Here is a 16,355-nt window from a genome sequence, read left to right as displayed (position 1 = left end):
CTGGAGTGCAATGGCGCGGTCTCGGCTCACAGCAACCTCCGTCTCCTGGGTTCAAGCGATTCTCCTGCCTCAGCCTCCCGAGTGCCTGGGATTACAGGCGCCCACCACCGCGCCCGGCTAATTTTTTGTATTTTTAGTAGAGACGGTTTCACCATATTGGCCAGGTTGGCCTTGAACTCCTGAACTCAGGTGATCCACCCACCTCAGCCTCCCAAAATGCTGGGATTACAGGCGTGAGCCACCGCATCCAGCTACCTGACCACTAAGTTTCTGTTCATCATTCAAAAAATCGGATCCACATACAAATTGCATATATGTATATCCTTAAAATAAGAATGGAATAATATGACCACACTTTAAAATTTTATCTGTGTCATTGGTGGAAAATGTTATTTTTAACCATTTTACAAAACGATAAAGCTTAAAAGGATGCTTTGGGGTCTTAGTTATTAGAACAAAATGTACCTCTAGTGACAAAAAGAGGTACAATGAAGCCTGGGTGCAGTGGCTCACGCCTGTAATCCTAGCACTTTGAGAAACCGAAGTGGTCAGATCACTTGAGGTCAGGAGTTCGAGACCAGCCTGGCCAGCATGGAGAAACTCCGTCTCTACTAAAAATACAAAAATTAGCTGGGCATAGTGGTGTGCACCTGTAATCCCAGTTACTTGGGAGGCTGAGGCAGGAGAAAATCTTGAACCTGGGAGGCGGAGTTTGCAGTGGGCCAAAATTGCACCACTGCACTCCAGTCTGGGCAACAGAGCAAGACTCTGTCTCAAAAAAAACAAAAACAAAAACAAAAAAACAAAAATAATGAAATGCTTAAATGCTTTGTGCATATTGACTAACGGATTCCTTCTAGGAATATTTCTGCCAGTTGTATTTTTTTGAGGCTTGTTTGGTACATGTTTATCTAATTCTTTTAAAATAGTATACTATTCCCTTGTATACATATAATACATTTTAGTCTTATAAAACTATTTTATCTGTAGTGTCGTCCCCATTTATATTCTTAACATAGCTAATTTTTTGCTTTTTTCCCTTTATCTAACCAGAGGTCAGAAATGACTATTTTCTAATGCCCATCTTTTTGCTCCATTACTTTTATTTTTATTTATTAACAAATCTTTAATTCATTCTTTTCCTCTACTTTCTTTGAGTTTACTCTTTCGTGTAATTTTTTTTTTTTTTTTTTTTTTTGAGACAGAGTCTCGCTCTGTCGCCCAGGCTGGAGTGCAGTGGCGCGATCTCGGCTCACTGCAACCTCCACCTCCTGGGTTTACGCCATTCTACTGCCTCAGCCTCCTGAGTAGCTGGGACTACAGGCGCCTGCCACCACGGCCGGCAAATTTTTTGTATTTTTAGTAGAGACGGGGTTTCACCGTGTTAGCCAGGACAGTCTCGATCTCCTAACCTCGTGATCCGCCTGCCTTGGCCTCCCAAAGTGCTGGGATTACTGGCGTGAGCCACCGCACCCGGCCTCTTTAGTATAATTTTTTGAACTGATTATTTTTTACCTCTTCTCCTTCAAAAGACCATGTCAGCTACATTTTGAAAGTTTTGATATGTGCATATATAAAATTCAGGTCTAAATATTTTGTCAATTTCATTCAATCTTCAACCATAAATTCTTGGATATTTTGACTGGCTTTTTGTGACTGATTTCTAATTTTATGGTCTGTTAGTGATGTTGTTTTTTGTTTTGTCCTCAGACTTCACGAAGTTCCTATGTTTATGTGCTCTTAAGAGCTTTTTTTTTTTTTTGAGACGGAGTTTTGCACTTGTTGCCCAGGCTGGAGTGCAATGGCCAGATCTTGGCTCACCATAACCTCCCCTCCTGGGTTGGAGCGATTCTCCTGCCTCAGCCTCCCAAGTAGCTGGGATTACAGGCATGCGCCACCACGCCCGGCTAATTTTTGTATTTTTTTTGGTAGAGACTGGGTTTCTCCATGTTGGTCAGGCTGATCTCGAACTCCCGACTGCCGAGACCAGCTTGGTGGTGGAGACCCTAACCCAGCGGTGCTAGAGGAATTAAAGACATACACACAGAAATATAGATTGTGGAGTGGGAAATCAGAGGTCTCACAGCCTTCAGAGCTGAGAGCCTCGAACAGAGATTTACCCATATATTTATTGACAGCAAGCCAGTCGTAATAACATTTACTGAAAGTATTCCTTATGGGAAATAAAGGGATGGGCCGAAACAAAGGGGTGGCTCTTGCTAGTTATCTGCAGTAGGAACATGTCCAGGCACAGATCACTCATGCTACTGTTTGTGGTTTAAGAACGCCTTAAGCGGTTTTCTGCCCTGGGTGGGCCAGGTGTTCCCTGCCCTCATTCCAGTAAACCCACAGCCTTCCAGCGTGGGGTCATGGCCGTCACGAACATGTCACAGTGCTGCAGAGATTTTGTTTATGGCCAGTTTTTGGGCCAGTTTATGGCCAGATTTGGGGGCCTGTTGCTAACACCCAACCTCAGGTGATCTGCCCGCCTTGGCCTCCCAAAGCGCTGGGATTATAAGTGTGAGCCACCGCGCCCGGCCTCTTAAGAGCTTTTTGAAGAAGATAACCCACTACTTCATTTGTTCCACGCCATACCTACCAAAACCCCTTTGTCAGTTTTAGAGCAAACATCTGTAGGTTTCCCAGAGTAGAAAATCTACCTAACCAGAGATGACAAACATGTTGAAAATCTGCCTAACCAGAGTTGCTAAAAATATTTCTTGGAAATGAAATCTTGACTTTGCAGCATCATTCATATTGGAACCACTTGACGTTAGTTTCCGGTTTTCATTTTCTCTGTTTTAACTTGCCTGGTACCAAATAGTATGAGTCATTAGCCATCCTCCCATAATGTTTATGGTATTTAGTAGTGTTTTCAAACAAACGTGGCATCAACGTAGTAAACATTTTAATAACTAGATGATATGAAAGCAGTTTCATGTAAGCCATCAGATGATCTACCTGCTTCAGGTATTCTGGTTACCACTCTTCTATTTGAAGTGTTCCAAAGACAATAGTATATTCTAAGAACTTGCATAGTAATTTCCCTTTGGAAGCTAATGATGGGGATACCAGAGCTCATATGAAAGTATTCAAAGTAGATTGAGGCACTACCAGATTCTGTGTATATATTGCCACATTTGTTTTTTAAAGCAAACAGAAGGTTTGTAATCAGGTTACAAGCTAACCAACAGATGACCTGTTTCTGTCTTTTGTTGTTATAAACCTGTACTGTCAGCTTAGATTTAGAAGTTAATCTCTCATAATGGATCAACAACTATATTTCTACCATAGATAGAATAGTGGGCTATCCCTATGATTTAGGGTGCTAAGCAAAGGTCAAATTCAGTATCTATTAAAAGACAACAAAAACCAAAAACTTTAATTCCAGTTAAGTAAGGTGAACACATTATCTCCCAGTTCTCCCTCTTCATTGATTTCCCTTTCAATATATTTTAGCTAAAAGATTTTATACTCTAAGGAAAACAGTGAGGCAACATAGTAAATCTGTATAAGATATTTTATTTGGAGATTGAGTTGAGAGGCTATTCATTTTTAGGCTGAGATAATAAGTAAAAGCCCCATTCATACAAGTGCCAACCTGAAGTAATAGTGGACTCCTGAGGGGCAGTGGGGGTGGTAGGGTCTGTCTGCTTTTCATTCCATTGCTAGAACCCCTGTCTGCACCTGCCACTTATTTACAAAGCATTGCCAGGCTCTGGATTTAGAGTGACTGAAACACAGATTCTGTCCTCTGGAGCTTAGGGGGCCTCTGTTGTAACCTGTTACCAAGTTTGGTTTTAGTAACATTGGCAATAGATTTTTGAAAAAGCTAACCAGCAATAAGAACATCCAGTGCTCACTATAATTTTTCAAAATAAAGACAACTTTCACCATTCAGAGTTTTGTGGTTTGCCTGTTGGAATGTTTGAGGAATACCACAAATCCCTACTTAATGACAAAGTCATAAAAATCACATCATGAATAGCATTTCTAATTTGTGCCCAACCACACACAAACACTAACGTATAATTATAGTTCAGATCATTCATATCAGACAACGGTCACACCAAGCCGGTCTTTCTTCACCACTAACTTTCAGAATAAAGCATACACATATTTTCCTTCTCTTGAAGACCACTAAAGCATATCCTTTGAGAGCACCTAGAGTGTTGCATAAGTCCTTTTTGCTTTTAAGATCAAAATAATCAAAATACAGGAGTCAGTTTTGCAAAAACAAGTTATAGTTTCAATTGCTCAGCGTTTAAAAGCAAAAAAGCAAACAAACAAAAAACCCAAACAACAAAAAACCTTTTCCATTGAGTAAGAAAAATCTATGGGCTCTGGGAGGAAGTTGGAGTCCTTAGTGGCTCAGGCTCAGGGTTATCAAGAATTGTCCTCTGGCTTGAGGGACAGTTTAGTCCTCTTAAAGAGTAGCACAGGACTTGGCTCCAACAAATCTCTATAAACTGAAGTCTGCTACACCCAGGCCCCGATGGCCCTTGGTTTTGTTCCTTCATCACGAGCCTTCTTCTCGGGTCACCCAGTCATTCATACCGCTTAAAGAACTCACAAATAGCAATTGGTGATATCTTCAACAATAACCTCATCTTGTGGGCCAACAGAGAAATCATGCACAGCGTTCCTTGAAGGTATTGACATGATGCAAATATCTTTATTCGTACAAATAACATTCAAGCATATCATTCAGTGTTGCAATAAGTTAAGACAAGCTCCTTTCAGAGATGCTGGGAAAGGCTGGCTTTTGCCTCCAAAACATTGCTCCCTAATTTTGGCTCCTCCTATACATTTCCACTAAAAGACTTGCCCGGAGCAAGAAGGAAGCTTACCCCGCCCACCCCTCATTGCCCCTGGCTCCTGTTCCCCTTTCCAATGCTAGCAGTAGGGCAAGAGGGAGGTTTATTTTCAACGTGAAACTTAACTGTATATTTAATTCCTTTTACCAAAGCCTGCATTAAGGCTAATGCATTAAAAACATACATACTCACAAACTGTTGAGATAGTGAGCATTGTTTTAAGCTATTTATCTCTGTCAAAAAAATATATATAGCCTGAAACCATCACTAAAGTAGCAGATTTTACTTTTTTTAATTTGAATTTTCCAAATTCTGTTGGTCTTACACTTCAAGTTTATTTGTGCCACATGTACATAAACTAACCTACTTTCTCAGTATTTTGCAATTTGTGAAAAAATAAAGCCTGTTGCAGGCATGAACAAAGTGGCAGGGAGGTTCTGGCCTGAGAGTCTGGAATCCTTTTGTGGTGGAGACTCCTAAACTGTCGGCAGGATTCACACTCCTTTTCTCCTTTTAATAACAGACCCAATTCCCTCTCTACCTCTCTGTATTCACTGGCTACATGGCTGCCTAACTATCTTTAGCTAGCTGTGTCCACGTGACTCAGTTTTGGCCAATACAATGTAAGTGGAAGTTAAAGTGATGTGTATAACTGAAAAGGCTTGCCCTGGACTTCTTCGCCATCCTCTTCCTCACCTGGCTGGGGGGAATCAGTCCAAGGACAGAGTCAACTGACCCACCTGGAACTCTTTACCTTGTGGATCTGCTCACCTTTGAGCTGAATTTGAGAAAAACAAACTTCTACCCCTTGTTTTAGACTCCAGGGTTTTGTATCTTTTCCTTACAGCAGCTTGCTCTATACTTTAACCAGTACAGCAAGAAATGTATTATCTCCTGACAAACCCGACCAAGAATCTTCCCTTACCCACTAAATGACTTTGATTTATTAAGACAACTTAAAAGCCAAATTAATGGAATTAAGTAACATTTATTTTACATAAAACAATTTCCAGAGAATACATTTAAAAACCATCTAGATACTGATTTTTTAGCATTACAAAAAATTGAGAGGCACAATTGAAGTATTCAAATAAATTGTGAGGGGTGGAGGTGGGGATTATGCTCACTATCTATGTTGTTCCTTAGTTACTTAAAGGCTCTGCGTGCAAGAGTCTTTACATGAGGCAGTAGTGCACTTTCATTTAGTAGGAATAAATCACATAAAATATATACTTTTATACAGAAAGTGTTATTGTGTTGTCATTTTCAATTACTTATAAAAACTTCATTTGAATTGCACAAAAGTTCTCTTTAAAATTGATAACTCCCAGAAGACAGGGCTTAGAACTGTCTAAATAATTCATTACAAATAATTAGGTTTCCATTTATCCATAGATAAAAAAAACTATGAAGAATTACATTATTCAAGTGGGACATTTAAAATTTTTTTCATAGGAAAATAGGTTTACATGTTTGTCCCTAGTCAGCTAAATTCCCCACCCCTCAACTTTAAAACAGATCACAGGATGTCCAAAGTTTTAAATCAGAGTACCTATACCACAGTACAGTGTGGATATGTTTCCATTAATTCATTTTATGTCTCATTCTATTATAGTATCAAATTAGCAAAAAGGCACCTGGGTACATTCTTCAGAACAGTTTTGGTCATTTAAAAAAAAATCACACATTTATAAGCAGTGATTTCAATCATGTTTAAAAACAAAAATATTAAACAAATTCATTTCCTAATCCAGATGATACAGAATCCATGAAATTTCTGCAGGCACTTCACTTTCCATAGAATTTCTTGTTCAGCAGGTATATGAGAAGGTTTACATTCACTTTAACCTTATCAAACATTTTCATTACAGCTACTCCTTCATATTGCATCTGAAGTAAATCCTGAAATTGTAAAAAGCATCATTAAATCTCAACTTTGACATTTTGTGCATTTAAAAAACATATTAGAAGAATTTGTTGACAAAAGTCAGATTCAATTGACCTAATCACCTAGGTGGGGTCTAACTATGTTGCCCAGGTTGGTCTCAAACTCCTGGCTTAAGCTATCTTCCCACCTCAGCCTCCCGAGGAGCCAGGACTACAGGTGCATGCCATGGCACCAGGCCATAGATGGGGGTTCTAAAACTTAAGTGTACATCAGAATCATCTGGTGAAAAACATAGGCTAGTTAAAATAAAGGCTGCCTGGGCTCCTCCCACAGGAATTTCTTATTATGTAGCTCTCTGGTGGGGCCCATTAATTTGCATTTTAATAAATTCCCAAGTGATTGTGACTTAGATGAAAGAAAATAGTTTTTTAGAATTGATAAGGGCTGTATGAAAGAAAATGATCATTAAGTTAATGTCAGATATATAATTTCAATTTTTAATTGAAAATGTCGAAACACAAAATTCTGGCTAGATGCATATTCTTTAGAAAGCAGTGTTTTCTGGCTGGGTGTGGTGGCTCATTCCTGTAATACCAGCAGTTTGAGAGGCTGAGGCAGGTGGATCACTTGAGGTCAGGAGAGTGAGACCAGCCTGGCCAGCATGGTGAAACCCCATCTCTACTAAAAATACAAAAATTAGCTGGGCGTGGTGGTGCACACTTGTAATCCCAGCTACTCAGGAGGGTGAGGCAGGAAAATCACTTGAACAGAGTAGGCAGAGATTGCAGGAGCCAAGATTGCACTGCTGTACTCCAGCCTCGGTGACAGAGAAAGACTCTGTCTCAAAAAACCCGAAAAACAAAAACAAAAACAAAAACACAGAAAGCACTGTTTTCTAAAGTGAAGTGAGCAAGACATTCACTGGGGAGGCAAAAAGAATATTAGAACTCCTATTTCTATTTATTTTTTCTCATTTTTTGGATGTTTTTGGTATATATTTTATACAGCATGTTTTAGAGTACAATAGCAGAAGCATGTATACTTTACAAATAACTATGTATGAAGAGAAGTGCTCATACTATTTCCTGAGGAAGTGACCAAAGTTTGGAGACCATTGTACAAAGCGGTGGTCTGCACTTCTTGATCTAGGCTACTTCTGTTTCTGTACTGAGAACAAGCCCTCATTCTTAAGTCGAACTATCGTTCTGTTTTTCACTGCCAGCATATAAACAAAGGAAATCAACCCTCTTTTTAAAATAAGTAACTGGATCACACCAGCCATATGCATGAAACTAAGCTGTAACATTTCATAGTAACATAGGTACAGGAAGCCTTTCCCAATGGAAGATATAATTCCTGAGCTGTCCTGGCCCAATATCTAAGTCTTATTTTCTTGTTTCTAGCAAGGTCAACTGTAGAAGTTGGAGTCATCTTTGAGAGAACTTTGACTCTTGACAGCTTCCTCCTCCACTTCCTCAATTACCTCTCACTGCACTCAAGAAAACCCTACATTATTCAGATATGCTTCTAGAACTAAAATTCTATAGGGAATTGAAGTCCTTTCATCAATAATACTTTTAGCTATTTAGAGTGTAGAGGAGATTCACTTTTCCTCTGGGAAATGCAACATCTGTTAAACAAAGTCTAGTGGAAAAGAATTAAACCAATAGAGTTAGATTGAAAAGGAATGGCATATGTAGGGGAAGTAGCTGGGTTCCCAAAGTAGGGAGCAGAGAAAACATGGCTGAACTCATGACTTGAAAAGCAGACTTTAGTTTTAGCTCTGCCATTTGCTATCTTAAGACCTTGCAACATGACATAACTTCTCTGAAGTTCTGTTTCCCTGTGTGTAAATTAGGGATAACACCGCCAATTTCACAAGGGTGCTACTGGGAATGAGATATGAGATTAAGGTATATGCAAACCCTTTGTAAGCTACTCTTGTCTTGCAGGATCAACTGGAATCCTATGAGACAGGCAGCGGACTAGAGTGATGAAGAACTTGGATCCCAGCTGCATTATCTTCCATAATTATCCCAGCTAATTATCTTCCATAATTAGCTCTCTGAACCTCAGTTCTTCATCTGGGAGAGGAAGAAGGCCCACCCTGCAGTCCCTGATAAATACCTGACATTATTCTTACAAGCAGAACATATATCACATAAGTCATATCCTCCTGTTACCTATATGGCCTATAATTATAGGATATAATTCTGTCCTACGGTTTTCTTTAGGAACTGAAGGGAGAATGGGCTGAAGATAACCAAGAGACATAGAGCTGTAATGTTAGAAGGGACTTTCTTTAGTCCTTTCAAACTTTGATCCTGTTCCTGGTCCTTTACTCACAGTAAGGACCTGGCCATCATATTTCTCTTTGGCAATTTACACATTCATGCAATTGACTGAAAGCTGCATATATAAACAGAAGTCTGCCTTTACATCTGACAGCTATCAAATGCAGGGCTGGCTCCGTGGGTATGCAATCTGTGCAGCTGCACAGGGTCCCATGCCCAGGGTTTTATTCTCTTCTGTCATATCCTAAAATCCTTAATAATTTTAAAAACACGGTGCTGCATTTTTATTTTGCTCTGAGCCCTGCTAAGGATGTAGCCAGTTCTGAATATGCACTACTGATTTTAAAAACCCAAGACATATTGGTCACCTGCGTATAGCTAAGGATTAACATTTCACAATCCATTATGTGTATAAATGAACGGTATGAACAGCTAATCTTACTGTATACAGAATCCTTAACAAAGGAACAAGTGAAGCTTGGTTTTTGTACCAGTACTCAAAGGAAGTCTCATGGAATTATTGCTTTCTCTCTAAACACAACATAAGGTGTCTCCTGGTCACCTGTGACTCATTGGTGCAGTTGATATTGACTGGCCCTGGATAATTTCCTTCTTGGCAATCACATATGTCTTTTGCTATTTCTACAGAGGAATCACTAACCAAAGGGTATCACCACAAGCACCTTCTTTTCTCTTCCTGTATTTATGTTACACAAAGTAACTGAAGACCTAATTAGCTAAATTATTAAATGGATACATTTAGTGACATTTAAAGTAAGTTAGAAAACAATACTGTTTACTTAATTATACTTTCAATAATTACATAACAGCTTTCATCTTATCTCCGAATTCTAATTTACTCCATTATCTCAATGTCCTTATCAAACCCATTCAGCTCCCGTTTTTCTTTTAAACTTACAAGGGCTGCCAGAAAAGAAGGGCTCTGGCACACACACTCATGATGGGGAGGTAATTCCAGTGCATGGAGCCCTGGGCTGCACAGACAGCGAGGCCAGAATTCACATCACTCTCAGGATCTTAGTGAGATGATTCATGTAAACATATACAAAATACCTGGAAACCATTTTGTAAGTAGTTTGGGGCCCAGGTAAGAAGATGTTATTTCCATTTAAAAAGTGTTACATCAAAAAAGAAAAATAAATTACTTCTTTAAATTGATTTTGTGCTAAGGATTAAGAAGTTGTGGGTAGATGAACATTTGTTTGCAGTGCCCTCTTTTTTTTTTTTTTTGCACAGAAACTGGATTTCTCAGTTTTCATTTATGTGTATTTGGCTTAAATGTGGCTCTTATGATAAAATAACGATAATTTATATTGCAAACACCATTTTTCTATGTATAGATATCTGTTTTGCATAATGCCTTTCATTCCTGTGATCCCAAGCATTTGACAAATAGAGTTAATAAATTGACGTAAAAACTATTCTAGGGGCCAGGTGTGGTGGCTAATGCCTGTAATCCCAGCACTTTTGGAGGCTGAGGCAGGCAGATCACTTGAGCCCAGTAGTCTAAGACCAGCCTGGGCAACATGGTGAAACCCCATCTCTACAAAAAATACAGAAATTAGCCAGACGTGGTGGTGTGCACCTGTAGTACTAGCTACTCGAGAGGCTGAAGCAGGAGGATCGCTTGAGCCCAGGAGGTTGAGGCTGCAGTGAACCATGATTGTGCCACTGTATTCCAGCCTGGGCGACAGAGCAAGACCCTTTCTCAATGCCCCACTCCCACCCCCTCCCCCTACAAAAAAGAAAAACCATTCTAGGAAAGAGGGAAAAATGAGATCATGAAAGTTCCAGTCCTGGGCATACATAGTCTTAGAAAGAAATGCAAGTTTCCAATAAAAGGAAAATTATAGCATTTATTTAATAGCTCTGAATACTTTTAAATTATATTCTTTTGTCTAAGCTTTAAACTGGAAACATGGCTTAGAGAAACTGACTGCTATGGTTTGCCAGCTAGAAGCATATTAATTTCCAATCATTTAAAAAGTCACAGCTTTTAAAAATCATCAACACTTAACAAATATTGGCAAATAAGGCTGGCACTGGTTTTCTGTTAAACTTTCTTGTTGTCATGAAGAGCGAGAGCCAGGGTAGCAATGTATGATCCATATATAAAATTTCTCATCAATGTGCAGAAATTCCAGCAGCTTACCTGAATATTGAGTTGCACCTTTTCCATCTCAACACCAAGGAATTTTGATCTTACATCGAAAATGCCTACATCTTCAGTAGCTATGATATCAAATGTAACATTCTTAAACCTGTGAAGAAAGGAACATTCACACATGAAAAATTACAAATACAGATATGCTTAAAGCTGAAACAAACTAATGGAATCTCAAACAATCATTTTTAAATAATGGCTTGTTGAGAAAATCCTAAGGAAGTCACCAAAAACCTCACATCATCTTTCCCCCAATTCTGCTCTCCAAACACTAGGTTTCACGGCTATTGTTGAGATCTGTAGCTCACAGAGTTCTGACATAGGTGCTTTATTACAAAAGAAATAGAAGATATGGTCCTTGCTCTTCAAGAGCATAAAACATAGTTGGAAATATGTGAGTCACAGAACATGAACATTATTGACCTATAGCCAATTGAGTATTTCAGATGATAACTTTTATAGAAACTTCAGGCCAGGCGCGGTCGCTCACGCCTGTAATCCCACCACTTTCGGAGGCCAAGGTGGGGCGGATCACCTGGCCAACATGGTGAAACCCCATCTCTACTAAAAATACCAAAATTAACCAGGTGGTGGCATATGCCTGTAATCCCAGCTACTCGGGAGGCTGAGGCAGGAGAATCGCTTGAACCTGGGAGGTGGAGGTTGCAGTAAGCCAAGATCGCACCACTGCACTCCAGCCTGGGCAACAGAGTGAGACTCCATCTCAAGAAAAAAAAAAGAAAAAAAAAAAAGAAACTTCAAAAGAGGAAGAAGCATTTTCTTCTGAGTTGGTGTTGTCAGGAGGTTTCATGGGATAAACAGAAGCCAGGCTTTGAAGGAAGGCAGGAGTTAAAGAAGAGGCAAATGCCAGTGAGTTTGGCTTCCCTTGAGATTTTAGGACAAGAAAGTGATGGGACACTGGGCTCATGACTCTTTTAAAAGGAGGCAGCACGTGGTGCCTGATGTGGGGCTGTAAACACACCGAATACACACACTCACAGAATGCTTTGGAAATGGCTCTGATCCAGGGGTTGGCACAGCATGTTTTAAATGAGAAAGGTGCTATTTTGCAATGGTAGATAATTCATCCATCGAGACCAAAAGACAGCCTTTTACTCTCATTGCTATGACTCAGTTCTGGAGGTTCACCAATCCAAACGTATTGCACAAGCCACGGGAAAGACAACCACTGATCAACACTACGTATAACCGACAGCACCAGATGCTGAGGCCAAGGGAAGAGCAGCCATGACAATTTGTGTATTCTTCCCTTGTCACCCATCAGTAATCAAGGTTAAGCCTTGCTAGACCAAATGGAGCTCTCTCCAAGGCCACAAGAAATCAAATGGCATGCATGTTCTATGCAGATTCCAGGTCACACTTACTGGTTTGTTTGAAGATCATCTATATCTAGCAGGACACCTTTCTCATGCAGCTTTGCCGCAGTGTACTTCACTGGCTTCGCTCTCTTTGCTCCTTTGGGTTCTCCTTTTCCATCTAGTTTAATTGATCTCCGAGTATTTCTGACAAAATAAGAACAAACCATTTGTTGTTATGATGGCAAATGCAGAGGCTTCTGGTAGTGCAATTACCATACTCAGAGTGACGTCGCTGTTCATACCTGGCCCTCAGAGCACTGAATATACATCTTTTTATTTTGTGATAGTAGGTAATTTTGTCCATAGAGTGAAACTTCACTACTAAACTGTTTGAGGGGAAAGGGATTTCCCAAGTGACTGAAGTTTGCATTACAGACTAACATTTTTAATAAAACTTACACTCTATTTTCTCAAGTATATTGAACCAAGTGGCTATCTTTAGTCATTTCAGAAGTAGCTTTGGTGCAGTAACACGAACTGTGTATTCCTATATAATGATATTACTAGGACTGTTTTAATCTATTTAACAAACACTATGTGGCCAGAATTGTTCTAAGTGCCTTATAAATATTACCTCACATTTCCAAAATTAACATTTCCATAGTACTTTTAAATTCATAAATTCCTTTGCTATATACGATATCATGTAGCTCTCATAATCATACTTGTGAGTCTGGTACTCTTTGTTTTTTGGGGGGGAGGCTTTTTTGTTTTGTTTTGAGATGGAGTCTTGCTCTGTTGCCCAGGCTGGAGTGCAGTGGCGTGATCTTGGCTCACTGCAACCTCTGCCTCCTGGGTTCAAGTGATTCTCCTGCCTCAACCTCCAGCTGGGATTACAGGCACATGCCGCCACATCCGGCTAATTTTTGTATTTTTAGAAGAGAAGGAGTTTCGCCACGTCAGCCAAGCTGGTAAGCCTGGTACTCTTAATTTCACCTTAAAGATGAGAAAACTGAGGCTCAAAGTTCACTGAACTGGGCTCAAGATCACACAATATAAGAGAGAATCAGAACCCAAATCCAATTCGCCTGACTGTGGATCTTGTGTGAAATGCCTTAAAGTAAATCCCTAACAATCTCATTTCTACTGAAAGTAAGCTTGACCAACTTCTTCCTTGCATGTGTATGTACATATTCTTCCTTCCTTCCTATATTTAGTGTATATACACTATGCACTATATAATGTATGTGTTTATGTAATTGTAAATACATATGCACACTATATATAGTGTGTGTATATACATATTCAGTGTATTTTTTTTGTATATATATATATATATATATATAGAGAGAGAGAGAGAGAGAGAGAGAGAGCACGAGAGTGAGAGAGAGAGAGAAACAGAGAGAAGCCTGAAGCAAATGAACTAAAATTTAGGACTAGTGGGAGCCAAATCAATAAGGTTTAAATGTGGCTACATCCCTTTATCAAATATTCTGTGATTTCAGCAATCCAACTTCTGGGTGTTTACTCCAAGATGTGAAATCAGTTTGTCAAAGAGATGTCTGCGCTCCCATGTTCATTGCAGCACTACTCACATGATAGCTAAGTTATGAAATCAACCTAAGAATCTACTAACAGATGAACAGGTACAGAAAATGTGGTATACACACACACAGAAGAATACTATTCAGCCCTAAAACAAAGAAAATCTGACATTTGGGGCAATGTGGACAGAATTAGAGGACATTATGTTAAGTGAAATAGGCCAGGCACAGAAAGGCAAATACCACATGTTCTCACTTATATGTGGAATCTAAAAAAGTTGAACTCATAGAAGCAGAATAGAATGGTGGTTTCAGAGGCTGGAGGGTGGGGGAAATGGGGAAATGATGGTCAAAGGATATGAAATCTTAGGAGGAATCAGTTTTTTTTGAAATCTATTGCACAGTGTGGTGAATATGGCTAATAATAGTGTATTGTACATTTAAAAACTGCTAGGAGTAAATTTCAAGTGTTCTCATCACAAAACTAAGTATTTGAGGTGAAGCATATATGAATTAATTATTTTATATTGTAATAATAAATGATAACATCACCTTGTACCCCAGGAATACATAAAATTATAGTCAATTTGCAATAAAATTTAAAAGATCTATGATTAATGCAATAGATTTTTCCATACAGCACCATTTCCTCCTGCCAATTTGATGACAAGGATTATATAAAAATATTGTATTATATATTTAAATGGGTAATTAAAATTTAACTAGCATTGATCATAGTCTGGTGATAAGAATAATTACTAAGCAAAGGATATTCATTAAAAATGGCTATACTGTATATAAAAACCTATAATACTTATGCTAATGGATAATAGACAGCTGCCAAATTTTGCCAGTTGTGTCAATAATTTTTTAAAACCATGAAGCAATTTCAAAACATTCAGCTGCTCTGTGCAATTAGCAAACACCTGGCATTATCTAATATTATCAATTATATAAAATACATTCCGAAAACAAGAGATTTTAAAAATAATAGTATTTTTAAAAATCTTTGGCTAAAAAAGACAAAAGGAATAATGAAAGTGATTCCCTAACTTACTAATGCTATTTGCTCAATATACAACAGGTAAGCCACTTTAATTCTAGTGCTGGTGGGGAATTGAAAAGCTTCCACTTACTCCTGACTTCTTAGTTCATAGTGGCAAATAATAAAACTGAGACTCTAGTTTTCGGCTAGAAGACAGAGCAAAAAGTTTTCTTCCATACCCAACCCAACTGCCTAGAAATGCAGAATTGACATCTCATAGAAATCATGACATTACAAATGAACATGACATGATTTTAACTTACTTTCTTTTTAAGTTGTCTAAACAAGTCTTTATGTAAGTGTCATAATAATTGATTTGCTCTTCATAAAATGCTGCCTTCTTGTTAAGTGCATTCAGGGTCTGCTGAAGTTTTGCCAATTCAGCTTTTCGAAGCTTACGATAGATTCTTTGATTTCGAATATCCTAAAACAACAAGTAAGGGGTATCATATTTAAGCAGAAGTTTGCTTTATGATATTGCCAGTTTGGGACAAGAAGAATATCAAGCAGTAGTAAGTCGCTATTTGTAACTTGACTTGTAGCTTATCTCAGGCACCTTATTTTACTCTCAACACCACAGGGTTCCCATCCCTTTTTACTTCAGAACTGGAAAGTGCACATATTTCACTTTAAGAGACTTGTTAACATTAATTTTTCTCTTGATGTAAAGGCAAAGAAGTTATTTTAGAATAACCACACATTTAGTTTAAGGAAAAACTGCATTTTAAAAGGGGCACAAAGTAGCAGAAATGCAATTTCTTCAGACTTTTTTTTTTAGACGTAGTCTTGCTCTGTCATCCAGGCTGGAGTGCAGTGGCCTGATCTCTGCAACCTTTACCTCCAGGTTCAAGCAATTCTCCTGCCTCAGCCTCCTGAGTTGCTGGGGCTGCAGGCCCGTGCCAATATGCCTGGCTAATTTTTGTATTTTTAGTAGTTACAGGGTTTCACCATGTTGGTCAGGCTGGTCTTGAACTCCTGACCTCAAGTGATCTGCCCGCCTTGGCCTCCCAAAGTGCTGGGATTATAGGCATGAGACATTGTGCCCGGCCTCTTCAGACTATTTTGAATATTCCTTTTTGAATAGTACTTTAAACTAAAAAGGTTTACATTTAATTGTTAAAATTCATTTTTAAAATAAGAAAAGAATAAACTTTTTCATCTGACAAATATTTCTCAAGGTTTGAAAAAACAACACTGGGCTGTCAAGACTGAGTGAAAAGATTCAACATTGATAACTATTACTTGGATTTAAATAGAATTCCT

At 38.8% G+C, this 16,355-nt stretch overlaps 1 protein-coding gene across 4 annotated transcripts in view; it reads right to left on the bottom strand.

Moving 5' to 3' along the window:
* Nucleotides 1-5,789: 5,789 nt before the first annotated feature.
* Nucleotides 5,790-16,355, bottom strand: part of IQGAP2 (IQ motif containing GTPase activating protein 2) — a 305,467-nt gene continuing 294,901 nt past the window's right edge. For all 4 annotated transcript variants that reach the window (XM_002815661.5, XM_054555643.2, XM_054555645.2 and 1 more), the window contains 4 exons: nt 15,356-15,516; nt 12,570-12,707; nt 11,173-11,281; nt 5,790-6,719 (listed from right to left, as the gene is read on the bottom strand). In XM_002815661.5, coding sequence (XP_002815707.1) covers nt 6,606-6,719; nt 11,173-11,281; nt 12,570-12,707; nt 15,356-15,516 — 522 coding nt within the window. In that variant the 3' untranslated portion in view covers nt 5,790-6,605. The remainder of the gene's footprint in view (nt 6,720-11,172; nt 11,282-12,569; nt 12,708-15,355; nt 15,517-16,355) is intronic.

The sequence above is a fragment of the Pongo abelii genome, chromosome 4, assembly GCF_028885655.2.
Source record: "Pongo abelii isolate AG06213 chromosome 4, NHGRI_mPonAbe1-v2.0_pri, whole genome shotgun sequence".
Taxonomy (NCBI): Eukaryota; Metazoa; Chordata; class Mammalia; order Primates; family Hominidae; genus Pongo; species Pongo abelii.
Note: the sequence above shows the minus strand (reverse complement) of the source record. Positions and strands in the feature narration are given on the sequence as shown.